The sequence below is a fragment of the Cryptotermes secundus genome, unplaced genomic scaffold (assembly GCF_002891405.2).
Source record: "Cryptotermes secundus unplaced genomic scaffold, Csec_1.0 scaffold1314, whole genome shotgun sequence".
Taxonomy (NCBI): domain Eukaryota; kingdom Metazoa; phylum Arthropoda; class Insecta; order Blattodea; family Kalotermitidae; genus Cryptotermes; species Cryptotermes secundus.
Window position 1 is genome coordinate 384,709 of NW_019720589.1, and position 21,838 is coordinate 406,546.

A 21,838-nucleotide genomic window follows, 5' to 3' on the forward strand; every position below is an offset into this window, starting at 1 on the left:
TTTTACCATATTGTCACGTGTCCAGGGTTCCGTGACTAATTATAACGGGTTCTAAATGTGATGATTTGATTTATTGGCACTTATTTACTATTACGATCAATTATAACAGTTCACAATCAATGACTGCCTAAGATTCGCTCCATTCCTTACTGGACTACGAGTCTTTTCTTCCACTGTGGTTGACTTGGTTCTGATTTACGAATAGGTCACTTACGGATCATTAAGGACGAATGAACTCTCCTGAACTAATGAGTGAGTGAGTTACCTTACGACTGGCGGTTTGCCGCCTAAACTAAACTCCTGAACTAGTCAAGTCAAAGTCAAAGTCACATTTGACTTTGAGATCGTCAGTCGGAATATCTCCACCGTGACCCTGCGAGTCGTAGGAAGCAACGAAAAGGGAAGTCTCAAATCTGAGACAGTAAAATATGGTCGCGAATCCCAAGGGACTCGGACCCGAAAATAATCGCGTTGGCAAGGGCCAGCAGAATATGCAAAAGACAGACCTGTCCTCTCGTCACAAAAATAAAACAAAAATAAGACCGTAACTGTCAAACGGTAATAATTAATATCTGGTCATGAGCCCCAGATCCTGAACTAAACTCTCAAATCCAAGTCCAAGTCACATTGCGACTGACGGTCAGTCAGTCAATAAGTCTTGGTGTCGAGCCCCGTCAGAGGCTCATGACCAGATATTTATTACTGTTGAACGTTATGATTTTGTTTTTGTGGGGCGCCCTCTCTAACGAGATGACGGGTCTGTCTTTTTTACTTGCTACTGGTCTTGCCAGCGCAGTCTTTCTCGGGTCCTAGTCCCTTGGGACTCGAGACCGTATTTACTGTCTCAGATTTGAGACTTCCCCTTTCGTCGCCTCCTATGAATCGCAGGGTCACGGTGGAGGTATTCGATCCCGCCTCCACACAGGCTCTTATCTGACTCTCGAATCAATTATATATCCCCCTTTCACAACCTAGAGGCGAACCGAATATAAATCACCATCTCCAACATTTCGTGTATTACTGCGTGCCTATTCATTGTCACGGATATGCCCTTTAGTGAGCCGTTGCCTAGCAATAGACTATTCCGCGTCTATCCATTACCCCGGGGACATGTGTTGATATAGTAGCGAGCCGTTGTCTAGCAATGGACCACTCCGGCTTTCAGGCGTCATGTCACAGTATAATTTATGTTGGCATTCTCATCTGTCATTGAATCCAAATTGTTTATTCAGTTTTGTCCGTGTTCATTTATTTTATTTTGTAGTAATTGTATCTTCAGTTGTCACCTGATACTTTCATCCTTACATGGTTTAACTACTTCTTTTTAAGTTGCTTAACGACGCTTTCAGTATCGAGTATCAGTAACTGTTCCTACGTATCCCATCTCTACCATACACAGTATTTTTTTTAATTGCTAGTGGGGTGGGACTAAGTCCCTTGTACTGCGGCCACTTCTGGCCTATTGTACCAGCCCCAGATGATAGGTGAGGGTGATTGTGGAGCAATTGGTGGATTAGATTAGCAGGGGAAACCGAAGTACTCGGAGAAAACCTGCCCCAGCGGCACTTTGTCCACCACAAACCCTACTTGACCAGACCCCGGAATCGAACCCGAGCCGCCGTGGTGGGAAGCCAGCGACTAACCGCTTGAGCTATGGCGCGGCCCACCATATACAGTATATTCTATCTGTGTCCCTTGCTTTAAACGTCCGTCTTTTATCACATTCAGTTACTCAAAAACACTACGAAATCCATTACTAGAAAAATGCCTAGCAACGGTGGAGGATTCACAGGCCCAAAGATTCTCCTTTGATAAAACACGAACTGTATAGAAAAGGACGCCTCCAACAAGTCTTCTCTTGAGCACAGAATTGCTGGGTTCTTTGGACTTTTCCCATCGTCCGGTATTCTAGAAAACAGAAAAACACGACATTTCGGAAACTGGATCTGCTTCCGTCCTCATGTGAGAAGGGGAAGACGCCCCCTCAGTTGGACCCCACAGAAAGAGTTATCTCAATCACGGTGATTAAGATTAGCAATATCTAAGGAGCCCAACTGAGTAGGTGCCTTCCCCCTCTCACCTGAGGACAGAAGCAGATCCAGATTCCAAAATGTCGTGTTTTCTCTTTTCTAGAATACCGGACGATGGAAAAAGTCCAAAATCGCAGTAATTCTATGTGATATACACCATCGTCAGAACCCTTTAGAATCAACATTTTAGAATTCTTCTGTTGTTGCGTATATTCTTTGCGACGGAAACGTGTCTACCGAGCCGTTGCCTAGCAACGACACGCGGGGATGCACATACAGACACACAGGCTGATGAAATAGATTTACGAACTGCGCCATTGAAATAGGCTCAACTGCCATGATATACATACCAAGTTTCATAAAGACTATTTCTGGCATTCAAAAGTTAATGGGAAGAGGGCTATTCACAAACACTCTTAGACGCACAGAAAGCATGGAGATCGCAGAAGCCTACTTCAGGAAGGTAGGGTAAAAACTCAGCCTTCAGTGTGAAAATTTAATTTTCAATACACAGACTTTCATTTTCCATTGAACAGATTAAGACCATAAACAAGAGGATCGTTGATGCTTCTACTTTGTGGTTGATATTAGCCGGAATACAAAAGACATACCAAGTGTAAGCATTTGTAATATTTTCTGTTCACTTAACAGTCTCTTTTCTAATGATAAGAATGAACTCGACTTTTCTTTGTTAATTAGGGAGGCCTTTGTATTCTTTCTTGTTGAAATCGCCTTCCTCCCACAGTTCCAGGTCTGAATACCACTCTCACCTTCACACACTTGCATCTTCCAACAAAATCAACGACACTAGGTCAATAAAATGATTTCTCACTGACAGATGTATCCTTTATCATTGTTTATAAATTAAATGTTCCCATGCTCTAAGAAGACAAGCTGCTTACAAGACGACAATGCATTCACGTTGGTGCTGGTTTCTGTTATTTTATTTATGTTTATTTTCTCAATTTTTCGCTCGTTTTTCATATTCATATACTGCAGAACCAACAACAGATTTCTACATGACAGGTAACATTTTCTCCATTTCTATTTCTTTAAGATTGTGTATCAAAGTACTATGTGTGATTATTTATGTTGTTCACACTACATTTGCACACTTATCGCCTCGTCAGATTTCTAACTTGATAACTAACCAAACCAGCTTGATGCAGCAGAGCCCTCCTTGAGAAGATAATATTCCCTCAATTACTCAAGAAATTTCCTACCTTATATTTAACTCGAAGAACCATTACTGTGTTCACAGGAGCCCGCCGCTGGTCCCTATTCTGAGCCACATGAATCCAGTCCACACTCTCCCATGCTAATTTACATTCCGTTTTAATATTATCCTACTTTCCATGCCTAATCTTTCAAGTGGTTTCTATCTGTAAGTTTTTCCGACAAAAAGTTTGTAGGCATTTATTGTCTCTTTTGTGCTTACCACATTCTCCGCTCCTCTCATTCTCCGAGATTCTATTACCCTAGTAGCATTTGGTCGAAAGTACAAATTATGAATGTGCAGTTTTCTCCATCTTCCTGTCATTCCAATTTGCATAGGTCCAGATAATTCTCTCAATAACCAGTTTGAAAACGCCCTCAATCTTTGAAGAGTTCTGTACTCTTGGATGTAATACCGCGTAGTCTGGTTAAATTCAGCTGATATTTCGGAAGAATATATCGTCTCCATCTTCACCGTTGGTTAGAAGCTGAGTTAACCACACGGCCATAGTGTGTCTGGAAGGATTAAGTAAATTGAAAAAATTCAATTCATCGGGACTCGAAGCCGCGGCCTTCTGGCTTTCGGCATAATGCCTCAACCAACTAGCCAAGCGAAACAAGCAGAAAATTGTCTGATATCATTCGAAATGATGCAATCTGAATTATTGTAAGCATGATTAGGTAAAGCATAAAAACAAATTGCTATTCTGCACATTTGTTATACGAGCATTACCGTGTACACATTTCATCCACTATAGTTATTAGCTTACGATCGCTTTACTTAATGGCTTGAATAAAATATTACATTTAGACTTATGTGGTTAGGTTCCCGGGTTCGATCCCGGATCTGGTCAAGTGGGATTTGTGGTGGACAAAGTGGCGCTGGGGCGGGTTTTCTCCGAGTACTTCGGTTTCACCTGACAATCTTCATTCCACCAAATTCTCCCTCATCATAATCACCCGAGGCAGGTTACAATAGGCCAATCAGTGGCCGCCGTGCCGAGTGGACCCAGTTGGACTCCACCCCCTAGTAAGCGCAAAAACAAAGTGATTTATAATCAATTTTACAACTGAATATTTATTTCTTGCTACGTACATGTTTCGGTCTCATAAGACCATCATCAGTCAGTGATATAAGAACACATATAGGTCACTGAACCCCTAATATGGATCCATATTGGTGCAACGTGTCATATTCTATGATAGAGAATTTGTGCCTCGAGTTAAATATATGTACTGAAATTAAATTATCAAATATCAAGGATATATTTAAAAATATATTAGACAAGTATACTGACTTTTATTATAGATATTAGAAGTATTGAAAGATGTGTTAAAATTATTAAAAATTATTAAAAGTTATTAAAAATTGTGTATGCCAAGTTTCAAAGTTATAGTGCCCAGTGTAGTGTTAAGCTACGTCGCTGTACAGTTCGTGGATCCATGTTGTTAAGCGCCCAGGGATATCATGTATAATTGTATATGGATGCTATGTAAGGAGCTGTTATGTATACGTGTTGCATATGACATAAACTCCGTCCTAAGTGTAACAATTTATTGTAGTTCTTTCGTCTTGCTTTCTTCTAACTACATGTTTTGGCAGCAAACGGCCATCATCAGGTGTGTACTCTCACGTAGCTGTTACACTGCACTTAGTTTAAAATTTAAAAAAACACTAGTCTTCCCAATTGTTCATTTCGCCGTTGTTAACAGGTTTCGATATATCAGAATCTTCCTCGCTAGCAGCTACGTAAGAGTATACACCTGATGATGGCCGTTTGCGGCCGAAACACATAGTGTAGAAGAAATCAAGACGAAAGAACTACAATAAATTGTTGCACTTAGGACGGAGTTTATGTCATATATTGTATAGAGTGTAACAGGATGCTTAAATATAATACTGTACACGTGTTGATCGATATAAAGTTGCGTGATGCTTGTTGTCATTAATTATTATATCGTGTGAGCTTCCTTGCATGGGCGTTATACTACATATGTAATTCGCCGTGCTTAGCTAAATATGTTCAGAGGCATTTAACATACATTGACGGAATGTGATATATGGCACCAATCATCCGAATAATAGCGATGTAAACTGAATTCAGTTTATGAGCCTAAGTACATTCTAGGCGCAAGTTATTTCGTATTCAGTCAAGAGAGAAATGTGCAAAAAATGTTGATGTCTAAAACACATTCATGTTACATTATACAATACTGTCAACAATCCCACTGATTTGCGAAAAAAAAAATAATATAATAAGAATACTTCTTAATTCTGGGTCATCAGAAACGTTACCTAAGATCCTATATTTTATTGGTCATTTGAACCAACTTAATTCTGGAAAGGAAGCAATGGAACATTTGGAATCTGTGAAGTAAGTCATTTCTGAAGAAAGCAGTCTTCTGGGATTTGGCACCGTGTATATGTGGTGTTAACCGACGTTTCGGAGGAACGTATCGCCCCCATCTTCAGGGTAGAAGAAAGAGTATAAGAATTCTGCAAGCGACAACGGTAAATACCGTTTCTCACGGTGTTGTCGCTTGCAGAATTCTTATACTTTTTCTTCTACCCTGAAGATGGGGGCGATACGTTCCTCCGAAACGTCGGTTAACACCACATATACACGGTGCCAAATCCCAGAAGACTGCTTTCTTCATAGTCACCGCCGTGAAAGCCTCAAATCTTACTAAGTCATTTCTATTTAAGAATACAGTAATGAGCGTAGACTTTTGCTTTGATTTCCCCAAACTGCAACTTGAAATCACTCTCACTGCGAGAAGACTGAATGTACATAGTAGAGAAACAAAAAGCAAACGGAAGACACGTTTCTAATACCAGCCGTAAAAGTACATTTGCCCGTTCCTGCCGCTTGGTTACACAGTGTTCAGATGCAATTGCACCAATCGTCGCTCTCACGGTTATTGTGCGATCTTTGCATGAAATGCAGAATGGACATGCTACATCCTTCTCCTTGGCTATCCATCTGTATGTTATTCTCTCAACGGATTTCAGTTAAATTTGGTGTTAGAAATCTATACTAAAAGTTACCTGAAAAATATAATATTGGTCTCCGTTGCATTAGTTTCACCTTTGTCTTACACCGAGCTCAAATGGAACATTATTCAGTTTCTCAAGATCGTCTCTTTATAAAAGAGTAATTATTATTATTATTATTAGTGAGGAGCCAGAGTAGCGTAGTCGGTACAGCGACTGGCTAGGGACTGGAAGACCGAGGGATCGGAATTCGAGTCCCGGTAGGGTCAAGAATTTTCTCTTCTCCATGTCGTCGAGACCGGCTCTGGGGTCCACCCAACCTACTATCCAATGGGTACCGTGGGCTCTTTCCCTGGGGGTAAAGCGGCAAGGGCGTGAAGCTGACCACTCACCTCCACCTAGTGCCGAGGTCAAGCAAATGTGTACATCCATTTTACCATACGCCTTCATGGCGCAGCACTTAATTCGTTAAGCACAAGGACTACTTTACCTTTTACTTTTATTATTATCATCATTAATGGTGTGAGACTGAGTCCACTTGGTACTGCAGCCACTACTGCCCTATTGTGCCAGCCCCGAATGACAAATGATGGTGATTGTTGAGCAATTAGTGGAATGAATACTGACATGAGAAACCGAAGTATTCGGAGAAAACCTGCCCCAGCGCCACTTTGTCCACCACAAATTCCACATGACCTGACCCGGGCTCGAACGCGAGCTGCCGCGGTGGGAAGACAGCGACTAACCGCCTGAGCTATGGCACGGCCTTACAAAAGAGTAACTACATTGCACAAAGTGTAGATGTTATTATGATTTTTAATCTGCAAGTTAAATGTTGAGTATTTAACAAAAGCAATTAAATAAATGCATCGAAGAATCACTTACAACCTTATCCGATACACGAAGAGAACTTCAGCAGTACAGTATGCGGCTCAATCCAGTATGGTATTATTAGCTCGATTTGCCTACAGCAGAGCTGCGTCTACAATAAATTAACATTAAGATTACTGAGGAATGTCAAATATATTGCGGCGTGCTGCCAGAAAGACGGAATGGTTTCGTGAGGTCAGGGTTGATTTCCTAGGCAATGAGCAACGTTTCCAAGACAACGGCTAGGAATCATAACGCATCCATTGCTATAGAACAGCTAGCAATATCCAGGCAACTTATTGTTTGAAACAGTTTTTGCATAGCAACGGGCGAAATTAACCCTTCGACAAGGTGTTATTCCCTATTCAGTCCGAGTACAAGATACAACATTTCGTATTGGGCAAGAGACCAGCAGAGTTCTTATCTGACTTTAGCAGGAGTGAGTTCGTATCCGACAAGGGACTGAGGACAGTTAAGCTCCGAGCAGTGCAGAAGACACTTCACCAAGATCAGCGGTGCAAGTAATGGTAATAGTGAAGAGGAAACGTCTAACGACGTTATAAGTTGAGAATAATTGTATTTGCGAGTGTAAAAAGAGTGTCCAATAAATATTCGTTGAAATCCGAGACCCATGTAACTTTTCTTGTCGCGTTACCTAGGAAACACGCGACAATATTTTTAAATTAGAATTCGCTTTTCTATACATGTTATTTGCCGTACATGATGATGTTTCATGTTCTCGTGGCAGTTAACATGAAGAGTTCTATTTTCTGGGACGTGCTACAACGGTACCAAAAGTAAAATTTATTTTGAACTTCAAATTCTTCCTCCAATACACGTCATATGCCACAGATGATGTGATTTGAGGATCTCGTGGCGGTAAACATGAAGAGGTCTATCGTCTGAGATGTGACGCCATATAGTCTGGGAGAAGTTTTCTCCTCGTTCCCCTAAGTTGGAGGCAGTATTTTCCTCCGAAATGTTCGTAAATTTCTGTCATACTACATGGAGTCACATTCCAGAAGATAACACCCTTCGAAGTTCGTGAATGTTCAAATTAACAATAAATTATTTCATAATGTTTATGTATCTTTGCTTGAATTAAGCGTTTCCGGTATGTTAACCAATGTACTAAAATAATGCGCGCGCAGCGAAATAGCAAATGGGTTGCAATGACAGAGGAGTGCGTGTTACTGGGGCAGAACGAAGCCAAAGTAGAACCGTGTCACTCTTCGGCGACTGATACTAGCATACCCTCCACGCCCCAGTGCCTTTCGTCTTGCTTACCTTCATTGCTTCTGATCAGCATATCCGGAAGTAAATTAGTTTAAAATAAAAATAAACACTCCATCATACGCTATATGCCGTGTCTAAAAGATCTCCGAAGATGCTTAGCCACGAGACGGTAATGTAGATTGTTACAGCATCATTAGAACGTTGCTAGTTTCTATTTTAAACATACCGTCACGTATTCAGGGTTTGCGTGACGAATAATAATGGGTTCTGGATTAGATGGTTGGATTTATTGGAACTTCCTTATAATTATAATCAATTACGACAGATCACAATCAGTGACTGTCTACGACTCGCTCCATTCCTTGCTGGACTACGAGTGTCTTCTCTTCTGCGTGACCGACTTGGTTTTGATTTTCAAGTGGGCCACTTTTTCAGCTTCCGATATCCGCCAGTTAACACTCAACTATTGACCTGTCTTCTGAATTCTCTTACGAATGAATCTCTTGAATTCACGAATGAACTCTCGTTTATAACTTCGAGAGAACCGAATACTGATCATAACCACCAAGGACTCCACTACTGCTCTTCATGAATGTGTTGTCTCGGAAACGTGCATGGATCGTTGCTTATCAAATGCATAATTCCGTGTCTGGCTCCACTATTCTGGCTTCCAGGCGATGTTTACCGAGCCGTTGCTTAGCAAATGGTCATAATCCGTCACAATATGATGTGAACCAACATCACGATACCGGATATCTCACTGAGCACACAGGAATTCCCCCCTCCTCTCCCGTAATGTACGGCGTTCCCTCAAAGATGACTTAGACAGCCAATAACAAAACCTCCTCCCACACTGCCAACTTGAATATCAACAACTAATGCCTGCGAACGTCAGATTTTCGTATTACGAAAATGACAACGCCGTTGTGTAGCAGTGAGCATTCCTACTACTCGTATGTAGCCTACAGATCTCAGAATCGAGTCCGAGGTATGGAGATCATACAAATAATGTTAAAAATTCCGTTCCTATTTCTCGGACCGCCTCTGTGATCTAGTGGTCAGAGTTCCTGGCTACAGATCCAGATGTCCCGGGTTCTATTCCCGGTGCTACCAGATATTCTGAGAAGTAGTGGGTCTGGAACGGGGTCCACTCAGCTTCGTAAGGATAATTGAGGAGCTAATTGAATGGAAAAGTAGCGACTCCGGTCTAGAAAACCGAGATTAACGGCAGTGGGGATCCGTTGCGCTGACCACGCGACACCCTCTATCCGCAAAAGTTGGCACTAACTTCGCCGACAAGCGGCGGTCGCTCGGTCGGTATACTTCGCTTGCAGACTACAGGCCACGGAGTTTGTTTTGTTTGTTCCTACCTCTCGACAGACATATTCCGTCCTCATTGCAAAAATCACCTAGTTAATAATGTTCAATAAAATAATCGCTGTTTATTCTGAAAATCATGCATGAGTAAGACCCGTAAGTACAGTATGTGGACAAAATTGAGGGTGTTTTATAATGTTAAAGCAAGTTTAACTTACGGATCAGCCATAATTTTCAATGCTGATGGATTTAAATCACGAACGTTTTTTAAGAATATGATCCTGATAGGCCTATTAAATATTAAAACATCCTAGTGATTTTTACGCTTCAATGCTGTTTACGCTCTGTTTCCGTTGGCGACCATTTGAAATACATTCATCAACCAGGGGAAATGGACTCGCATAATTAATGACAAAAGCGGAGTTCTTGATTCGTTAATACTTTCACGTACCAGTTAAGCTTAGAAACGCCTGAAAAGAACAAATGAAAGTCGATTCTCACGAGTGGCAATGTTTGTTGAAAGAATTCACAATGATTATCGGATGCTAACCACCAGCTGTCTTCGTGCATAACATAAAACATCAAAAGTAACGACGTTTAAAGCGTTACCAAGTTTCGTTCCAGTCTTGGAGCCTTCTTTTCTGCATAAAGTGAATAGCTTGCACTCAGTAAATGCTTGGTTAATTGATTTAAAGTCGACTCAGCTAAAACGGCTATATTCGATTGTCAGCATATTATAGAAATCAAACCAAAAACTTAAAAAAGTAAATTGATTCAACTTAACGTTTTGTGATGGTATTTCCTCCAACTGTTACACTGCCATGACAGACTCCAGAGCCCTGTTTGTGTTAACGCTGTGTTTCTTTGAATATGAGATTGGAGTTAAGGTATGAAATTTCCATATTATTCTTCATACCATACATACAGGCCGTTCTCGAAGTACGACTCTATTACGTTCTTGAAAATCGAATTGTAAATCGAATATCAATTTCTCATTTACACCTTATAAATTGAAATATGTCCCGAGGCCTTCAAAAAAAAATATATACCAAGCCATACTTACGCTATGAATTAATAATACAAGAATGTGTGTGTTATGAATTGCATAATAAACATTTTAAGAAAACAGCTAATAAATTAATAACAAAACTAAAACCAAAAAAAAATTCCGTGGTTTTATTCCGCAAGCGAATTATGCCGACTGAGCGACCGCCGCTTGTCGGCGAATTTAGTGCCAAATTTTGCGGATAGAGGGTATCGCGTGGTCAGCGCAACGGATCCCCACGACCTTTAATCTCAGTTCTCTAGACCGGAGCCGCTACTTTTCAAGTAGCACCTCAATTATCCTCATGAGGCTGAGTGGACCCCGTTCCAGACCCACTACTTCTCTGAAAATTTGGTAGCGCCGGGAATAGAACCGGGACCTCTGGATCTGTGGCCAGGAACTCTGACCGTTAGACCACAGAAGCGGTCAATAAGTTAATAACTACAATGCTAAATCTATAGTGTGACGACGATAGTAAGTCCGAGCGGGATGGTGTCGTATCCTGCAACTTAACTATCGGCTGAAAACATGCAAAAGAAAGTAGAATCAGAGTTCTGAAAATCTCAAATATCAAATTCCGAATATCGTATGCCTGAGGTACGATCCTGGAAGTCGATTTCGAAGTATCAGTGAATTGATGTCACGAATCCGTGTTTATCGTTAAGTCGAAAAAAAAAAGTAAATCGGGAAAGACCTGCACTGTACTCTGTATTTATAAATAATTTTCTTTTCGGAAACAATGTTTGAATCTCATTATACATTTCGAAAGGTCCAAACCAAAACGGTTATCTAAAGGTCTCTGATAGTGGTTCGTTCATTTTACGATTATCATATTGAGATTGTCCATTGTATGAGACATACTCAGTATTTTACATACACAACCTTATGGAATCGATGTGTATATCAGATACTCCCCCTTACAATGACAGGGTCCAACATGACATTCATATTCACACAAAATGGTATTTAGAAATGAACGCGGCCAAGATAATTATTTTCTCTGTGCTCCCTTATTGTTCTTTCTCGAATTAGGCAGATAATACCTGTACCGGTTTTATTAAGATCTTACTTCTAGCAGAGTCCTTGGCCTCTCTCTTAGTCTTCGCTCTGTATATGTGTTTATAATTCCATGCTTGTTTACAACTCCTTCGTCTGTCATTACTCATTTATTTATTCATACATTACGTTTCGTTTGATGCATTTCATTCATTTGTATGACTCAGCAAATGGGATAACCTGTCGCAGTACCTCGTCCAGTCGTTGCAATACTTCGGCCATAGAACCTTGGTGTGGTTTCCATGCGGTTTTGTTGTTACTTCATCTGAATCGAAAATGCGAAGTTGTCCATTCCCGGCTCATTTTCTTGCCTTATTTGAGACTAAAGGGTAAATCTGACCGTGAATCCGGAAATAGTATTGATCATTTCCACGTGATCATTTAGTCGGCGCGCCCAATGATGCGAACCCCATTGCTGAGTTGTGCTCTCGTCTATGTTATCTGCAGTTATTTGCTTCGAGTGCATCGCCTGTTAACAGCTCTCGTAATAGAGCCGTCATGTAGCTCCTCCATTGGCGTTCCCGTAAACGAATTCCAACTGGCAAGGAGCGGAAATCATACTATATTAAATACAGCAGATGTTTTCTTTCTTACATTAAGGGAAGGAAATAAATTGATGATAGTTTAGAAAAGGGCAAGCCTCCCGACGAGAATATTTGGACCTAAGTGGAACGAAGTGAGAGGACGATATGGCCGGGAATGTAGAAAAACATGAACATGAAGAAAATATGAAAATAATTGGGATTGCGAACAGGATTCATCTGTCTTAGGACAGAGACCTGTGGCGGTCTCTTCTAAACATGGCAATGAACTTTTTGGTTCCATACAATTTCCATGGAATTTTTAATTGGTAGACTTACAGCGGCTGTTAGTTCCACAAGAATGGCTCTGCTCACGAAGTTGTGAATAACGTCATGTCAAATTTCCACTTGCTCATCGTTGCCGTAAAACATATCAGTGGGATCCGTAACAGTTCATGGCACACAGTCCGCCATTTAATTGTGTACATGCTTGGAAAGCTAACGAGAGAAGAATTTCCCACGTGGACGCTTTCTATTTTCTGTGCCACCTAACCGCTATAACATGTCTACAATACCGTTCATTCTTATGATACGCGCGTGCTTGGCCTACTGTTGCACGTAGGCCTCGTCCCTCCTGGCCCACATACCTCTCTACGTGATCGTCAACTCAATCACCATTCATCACCATTGCTTCCTAACTGGATGTACTAGTATTGGGGGCCTGAAACAGATCTGATAGCATTCATCTCGTTCCGAGAAAGGCCAGTGGGGGGTAGTGAATGTTCGGGTTGCATTAAAAGGTGGCGAATTTCTTGAATGACTGAGCAACTATTGGCCCCGCAAGGATTCCTCAATGGAGTTAAACTTGTAAATTCTGTACTCCAAAATATGTTAGCATACACATACTAATTTATCTCTCAAGTGTGAGAAGATACAGGAAATGTGTAATGAAAAATGTGAAATTGTCGTTTTGCCTAAAAGTCAAGCCACAGGAGATGTACCAAATGTCACTGTCGACTAGGTAGGACTTCGGCTTCGTATTCTGGGAGGTTCCAGGTTCAAACCACAGCCCAGAGACTGGTTATCCTGATAGATGTTTCTAGTGATTTTTGCCATTCCCATACCGGGATAGTATTTCAAATTAGGTCATGACCGCTTCTTTCCATATAATATCCAGTTCATAATAAACCATCCCATTATTTCACCTATATAGTCTTTTCTACTGACAGCACTGTTAAATAAACCATAAACAAATATGAATTGGAAATATATCTCCTGGTACTAGACAGTTGTAAGGGGCAGCTTCACCATCCTGGTGCTTTTACCACCAAGCAGAAAATCCCAGCTATATTTATTTGATAGACTCCAGATGAGTTCTTGATATGGTAATATAAACAGAAGTCGGTAATCAAACACTAATTTTCCATTGCATATCTCATTACTTTACTGAGCTATCAAATTCATAGGATGTTATGGGTACCAGCAAAAGGTAAAGCTATCCCTGTAACAGGCCATGAAGGCAGACAGGGTTGTGAGACATCAAGGCTCCCACAGCTTCTAGATAATGAGCTCACAGATGACAGTAAGGTTGTCAGCCTTACGCGCCAGCTGTCCTTTACCCCCCAGGAAGATTCCTGATACTCATTTCTGTTAGAGGCTGAGTCGACCTCAGGGCCAAAGTATGGCTCAAACAATTAGGTAAATTGAAAAAATCCAATGACCTCGTCGAAAATCGAACCTGCGAACTTCCAGCTTGTAGCATAGTGCATCAACATTCTGTCTCCAGAGTTATTATGTTGTTCATTTGCTTTCAGGGAAGGAGGGACAAAAGGATGTCATATAAACTCACCCTAGCACTGCCTCTGCTGGGTTTTGCTATCATCTCCTTGTGGTGGTTGCAAAAAGTTGAGGCTCATGGACGGCTTATTGAACCCCCATCCAGAGCCACTATGTGGAGGTAAGGTTAAATTAATTATTATTGTTATCTTGTATTAAAATACAGATTATTACTATCATTATAAAACACTGGGAACCAGTTCTCAGCTGGTTGGATATGGATCAGATCCTTACACTTTTTCTCATGCAGTTATTGAAAAGCTGCTCACTCTTTGAGAGCTCTAATTGTTTACTCTTTACTTATTTTAATGTAATCAATATCCTCCAAAATAATACAATACACATACCCACAGAAGCTGCTGGAAATGGCCTCCCTTTTCGAAGTATTCAATCCAGATAATTTCTTGCCATCAGTCCCAGTGTTATGAAATCAGCCAACAAGATAACAAACCGTTTATTTATTCATAAATGGACAATATGAAAATATGTACTTTCTTCTATGCATTCTGGCAGGATATGCAAGTAATTCATCTTAGCTCTTAGCAGTTTATGCAGAACTCACAGAGCTGGTAGGTAGTCACACACCAATCCTGGCACATGATTACCTAAGACAAATACTAGTATTTATCTGTATGAAGGAACTATTATAAACAGGAAAAAAAGTGGGATGAAAGGATGTGTCTTATATACAAATGTTACCTGAACGAATCATCAGGGCTTGTATTCTATATGATGAGGGGGCATGTGGTAGCACAGTTGGTTGTGGCACTATGCTACAAGCCGGAATGTGGCAAGTTTGATTCCCAATGAGGTCATTGGATTTTTTTAATTTACCTAATTGTTTAAGCTGTACTATGGCCCTGGGGTTGACTCAGCCTCTAACAGAAATGAGTACCAGGAATATTCCTGGGGGGTACAGGATGGCCAGTGCGTAAGGCTGAAAACCTTATGGCCATCTGTGATCCAATAGTCTATAAAATGTGGGAGCCTCAACCTCTCACAACCCTACTGGCCTTCATAGCCTGTTATAGAGATAGCTTTACTTTACCTATATTATAAAGCTTCACTAAGTCATACTTGCAATTTGCTAGTTTAAACTCTAAAATCTGAGAAGTTGAAAGGGTTCCAGTTTCATAGTGGGAGATGGTCATAACTGACATCAGGGTAATTTTGCAACATAATAGCAATTCTACATTAGCTAAGATAAAATGCATTAAAAAGAGAAACAATTACTATTTGGTACTAAACAAAACAGATATAAAAAAAGTCACACTTTAAGAAAGAGAATGCTTTAAAATCTGCTGAAATGTTTGCAGGACTCCAATTCATCTCAGAGCTCTAGAAAATTTATAGCAGTGATACTGATTACTCAGGAATAATAATGTAAGTAGGAAGCACAACTGTCGCTATTTCTTCAACCTTCAGGTATCTAAGCAATGTATTTTTACAGGTATGGTTTCAGTACACCTCCAAATTATAACGACCATGAATTATACTGTGGAGGCTTCACACGGCAGTGGCAAAAAAATGGAGGGAAATGTGGCATATGTGGAGATGCCTGGGACATGCCCGTGGTAAGAACCCCATTGAAAAGACCATTTAATTTTGAAATGAATGAACTGCTAATACTTCAAAATATTATTAAAAACCACATAAATGACAGTACCTAGAACCATACAATGATGAAAGAATATCAAATAATTCCAACTATCTTACTTCACAGACCACAGTCTTTCATAAGAAACTAATAGTTGATAACTAATCAAGAAATCCTAAACATTGGGCCCTGTCCTGAGCCAGACAAATTCAAGCCACACCCTCATTAACTGCTATTATTTTTAAGATCCCTTTTCATATTGTCCTTCTGTCTGTTCTTACTTCTTAAAAGCGGTCTCTTCCATTACTTTGTGACCAAACATTTGCATGCATTTCTTAGAGCTCCCATACATGCTATATTCCCTGCCAATCATTTCCTCCTTGATTTAATTATCTAATAATGCTTGGTGAAGAGTACAAATTATGTATCTCCCCATTAAAATATTAATATAAAATAAGAAGAGCAAAGAAGTGATACATACAACTGCACACAAACATAATCATGACCAATATGTTCTTCTAAAACTTCTAAAACTTACAATCCATGCAAATGCTTCAAAAGCAACAGCAAGATATGAACTAGTACGATACATAATTCAGTTATATTAATTTTAATCTGCACTCATTACTGACTGAAAAATTAGCTTAAAGTTCACTTTCACTGGTTAATATTAATGGCAAGGAAATTATATAAATTAAATCTATGCTTAGAAATAAACCTGAAACTACTTCAACATATATTCCAGTAGTGATATTTCTGCCACACCTGAAGTAATCGTTAAATGGCCAGATGTGTTTGCATTCTTCAGTTTCTCTCATTATATTCATCATTTCACAAAAGGCAACAATCCAAAACTAAGCCCTACATCATTACATTTCTGAGGGTATGAAATTGCCAAGTTATAAGGAATAAATGCTTGGCTGGAGAAATTTTACAACAGCAAACACACAGTTCCAGATCATTTTCTTTCCGGGATCGTTTCCTAAGCAAATCTCTCTTGCCACTGTTCACCAAGGTCAGATAAAGGGTACATAGATTAATAAACAAAGGCAGACACAATATGCTGTGAGGCACTGTTTGTTTTGTGGAAATGTGTAAAGTAACTATGAATGTTGATGTATATAGATGCTAGACTTCTGAGTATTATTATTCTATACACTGAATGTTATGTAGCATATAAAGCACTATAATTGGCATAGTTACTACTGTTTCATTTATAGTTCCTATGACATATTCTTAAAGACGTAAAAGTGGAAAATTATAATAACTAAAATTTATAGGACACTAGTGACTCCAGCACTCTTATATAACAATGAAACATGGTGAGTGAAGGCCAATATAAATCCACAATCACATCTGCTAAAATCAAATTCAGGAAAAGGACTGCAAAATATGACTGGAATGACCACATAAGGAAACAGACCATATTAGAACTAAAGACTGAACAACATGAATCAAACTTAAGACTACAAAAGCAAATTGAGTCCTTTCCAACAGAATTCCATATTTCTCAGTTATTTAGAAACTATAAACCTATTAACTAACTAACTGTCATGGAACTGAGGCCTTCTCAAGAAGCTGCCAGTTGTGCAGCTACTCAAGAACTTGCCAACATTATATGGAATCCAAAGTCTCATTACTGTATTCACAAGCGCCCTCCACTGGTCCTTTCCTGAGACAGATCGATCCAGTTCATACCACACCCTCATATCAATCTAAGATCCATTTTAATATTGTTCACCCACCTATATCTTGGTCTTCCTAGTGGTCTCTTTCCTTCTGACTTTCCATCAATATCCTGTATGTATTCCTCTTCGCTCCCATTCATGCTACATTCTCTGCCCATCTCGTTCTCCTTGACTTTGTCATTCTAATTATACTTCGCGGAGTACAAGTTATGAAGCTCCTCATTATGAAGTTTTCTCCAACCTCCCATCATTTCACGTCTCTTAGGTCCAAATATTCTCTTCGGCACCGTTCTAAAATCCTTCAGTCCTTTTTCTTCCCTTAATGTCAGAGACCAAGTTTCACACCCACATAGAACCACAGGCAAAATTATAGTTTTGTGTATCTAATTTTGACGTTTTTAGACAGTAGAGGGGAAGACAGAAGCTTCTGGACTGAATGGTAGGAAGCATTGTTGGTTTAAAAATGTTTTTCTTATCTATTTTTGCACTGAAGTCTTTTCATATTGTATTTAGGGAAATCATTGAATATGAGTTCTAATTCCTCATAGAAGCTGTCTATATCATCAATTTTATCCTCAGTTGGGACATGAGCATTCAGAACATGGATATCACACCAGTGACCTCTTAGTATTATGTCTGACATCCTATCACTCACAAACTTTACCCTTTTAACTACTGATATGATTGTCTTATGTATGAAACACCCTGTACCTAATTCATGATTCTCATTCCCCTTCCCATAATTGTCCCTATGCTTAACTAATTAAGCACTATGCCATGAAATCGTATGGGGGAGTGGCTGTATAGATCCACATTTTCCTGACCTTGGAACTAGTTGGAGGTGAGTGGCCAGCTTCACTCCCAAGCCGCTTTACCCCCAGTACCCATTGTATAGGAGACTGGGTGGGCCCCAGAGCTGGCTTGGGCGATGGGGAGAACAGAAAATTCTTCATCCTACCAAGACTCAAAAGTTCGACCCCTTGGTCATCCAGCCCGTAGCCAGTTGCTCTACCGACTGTACTATCCAAGCTCCCCACCCCTTTCCATAGAAAAATGTATATTCACCTCGTGGTGCGGTGCCAACCCTGTCCCATCTGACCTCTTGTATTCCTACTAACTTATATTTCAATATTTCTTTCACATCTTTCATGAGCGAACCTGCCCTATATGGACTTCTCACATTCCATGTACCAAATCTCATGATCACTGTCCTTATTTTATGTCACTTATCCAAAGAATCTGTCCAAGTCCTAGGCCCTTTGTGACATTTCGTAACAAGCTTACTTCTTATGGGGAGGAGTTGTTAGCCTCACACCCAACCCCCAAGCCACAGCTTGTCGGCTGTCCGCCACTGCTTATTCAATATATCACAGCTACCCTCCACTATAAACCTACTGGAACAAGAAAACAAAAACTACAACCTTGAAAGAGAATGTTATAAAATTGAAGTTAGAATGGTTAACAAGTGTCCAAACTCCCTAACTTTTGCTGCTGCTGATAATAATGAACTGCAGTTCTTGCTGTAGTCTACTTTACAATGCCATCAGTATCTATGGTACATACAGTGTCAAATGTTGAACTGGAAAGGATTTTGAAGGAAGCTTTACAGTCTGACTGAGGTAAAATTACTGAATTTCCCTCGATGAACTCAGGAAAATCACAAAAACAGCATCCCAGCCAAGATGAAATCACAGCATTACACCAGCCTGCTCAGTGAATTGCTATTAAGCAATAAAAATGTTAAGGAATCACTGTTACACCTGATTTACAAAAAATGTTTCAAATTTTCTTATTGTTCTCCTGTAATCATGATCCTGCATGCAGTGTTTTATGAATGCAATTTTTATCTTTTCTATTACTGAATGTGTGAAATAAATACATACCGTGGTGGTGAGGAAGAAGGTTGTGTCTGTCTGTTTCATCCCACATTAAAGTATTAACTGTTAACATTACTAATTATTACAAAAATTGCTCTCTTAATTCTGGTATCCACAAGTGAGGAAAATATTTATAAACTATGGGATATCACCGATTTGTTATGCGATTTTTTTATATAACTGCTCAAGAGATTTTGATGATATATGGTATTGGGGATATGCACAGAAATTTGTGGGGTAATATTATTTTGTACGATTTGAGGTGTTCACGGCGGTGACTATGAAGATGACGTCTTCTGGGATGTAGCGCCGTGTAGATCTTGTGTGAAAATAATATCGATGAATGGCATCTTCTGGTATGTGGCTCCATGTAGATCTTGTGTGAACCGACGTTTCGAAGGAACATATCGCCTCCATCTTCAGGGTAGAAAAATCCGTGAGAGAGGAACCAGCATGCGGGCCACCTGCCTCACTTGCGGATTTTTTTACCCTGGAGATGGAGGCGATATGGTATTCCGAAACATTGGTTCACACAAGATCTACATGGAACCACATCCCAGAAGATGCCATTCTTCGATATTATTTTCCTTTGTATTGGTCAGATATAACCCCTACTTTACATGAAGCTCTAATCAAACCAAAATTTTAAAAAATAATTCTCTGTTCAAAAATGTGACCTTCCGGCTTGTAGCATAGTGCCTCAACCAAATACGCTATTGCGTGCCCCCACATATTTGCTTAGACACTGTCCAATTGAAGATAAGAAAGTTTCTTATTTCACTATGAAGGGCAGCACATTGTCTTTTGTATTTAACTCCATTCAGGATTTCCAGGTTAAACAATTATCTTTCTAGAAACTGGTGCTGCTTATGAGCTGCCCTCTGTACCTGTGAACATGTAACACAAAGCATCAGCTCACATCTCCATTACTTTTAAGAACTGATTCCCAAACTTAATCACTGCACCAACTACTTCTTTGAAAAATCAGAATATTTGAATCCTTACCTACAAATTTTTCACACACATTTCTCCTTTACATGTCTCTTTTGCATCTTCCGCATACTCATTTGACCAGAATCATCATGATGCAACTAAAGAGTTACATGATGTTTCACAACTAACTTCCCTTCTGTAAGAAGCTAGTGTAAATATACAGCTCAACTTTGCAATTGGAACAGACTACAGACAAAGAATCTAAAACAAATTATCCAGTCAGCAGTTTTTATTAAGTTATCTTATATGACACACAAAAGTCCACCATCATGCATTTCTAGTTGTGGATCCTTGTGGAATATTTTGTGACCATATATTTTATGCCTCTGTCTAAATAAAGGTGCCTTTTTCCTGAGCTTAATGAACACTCTTGATTTATAAAGTAACATACTGTTCAACATGGGCCATCATATAGTTTACTATCCCCTAATTACTATCCTAAATTCAGCCAATACTGTCCTTAACCCCTTTACACTAACAAGTTAATTATTTACATAAAACTGGAATCATGTCTAAGCAGCATTCCTCAAAACAGTGTTCCATATCCAGTGATAACCTTGCAATACTGAATACAATGATGAATGAAAGTTTGTTGTGATGTCATTGTATGTTGATGTGCAACTGTTCTCCTATTACGGCAAAGAGATATGCTAATTACTTTCACATCTAAAGCTACAAATCCATTGTGTTGATGTAACACATTGATTGAGTAATGACAAACTGTTACATGTCAGGAAGTGTGCCATAGGTGGGGATGCAACATTTTCTAAGGAAATGACAAAATAACCTCTTAGTGAGAATAATGAGCAGTATCTTAAACGCACAAGGGGATATAAGAAGAAATGGATTTGCAATTAGGATATGTCAATAAATAAGTCAACCATACTGAAATGTGTCTAAAATTTTCCTGTGTGCACATATTGTGTATAGGTACACCCTCTTAAATTTGATACTAAATCGAAGTGAACTCTCAGCTTCTTGCTTAGGCCACCTTTACTGCTGGAGAAAGAACATCAGTTTCTCTTGAAGAAGAGCTTAAATTATTCTGTACATGGTGGTGGAGAAACAAATCCCACTACATGCTTAGAATAAACTATTGGTTGCCCAGTCCACAGCCAGTGACTTCACTCTGATTTTAGTATTACAGGTTTACTTAGAGTGCAGATTATGCTTTTCTACTGCAAAGAGAAAAAAGTCTTCTGCAACCTGTACATCATGTTCAACTTTGATAGACATTACAACAGCAGGCAGTTCAACCAAAGACTGGGGCCCTGCGAAATACTTGCAAATGCATTTTAAATAAAATTATATTAACAGATTCCTCTTTGCATAATTTTAGTCCACTTAAATCCACTTGGATTGATCTGGATCAGGAGAGCCCAGTGGAGGGCTCTTGTGAACACAGTAATGAACCTTCAGGTTTCATAAAATGATGGGAAGTTCTTGAGTGGCTGCACAATTGGTGGCTTCTCAAGAAAGGCTCAGATCATGAATGAGTGAGTGATGTATTAGAAAGCCCTATTACCTTATACAACTTCCTATTTATACTTAATTTAGAGTAT

At 39.6% G+C, this 21,838-nt stretch overlaps 1 protein-coding gene across 1 annotated transcript in view; it reads left to right on the top strand.

Moving 5' to 3' along the window:
- Positions 1-21,838, top strand: part of LOC111870174 — a 41,875-nt gene that overhangs the window by 13,510 nt on the left and 6,527 nt on the right. The window contains exons 2-3 of the mRNA XM_023862249.2: positions 14,100-14,242; positions 15,572-15,695. Of these exons, the coding sequence (XP_023718017.1) occupies positions 14,118-14,242; positions 15,572-15,695 (249 nt within the window). The 5' untranslated portion in view covers positions 14,100-14,117. The remainder of the gene's footprint in view (positions 1-14,099; positions 14,243-15,571; positions 15,696-21,838) is intronic.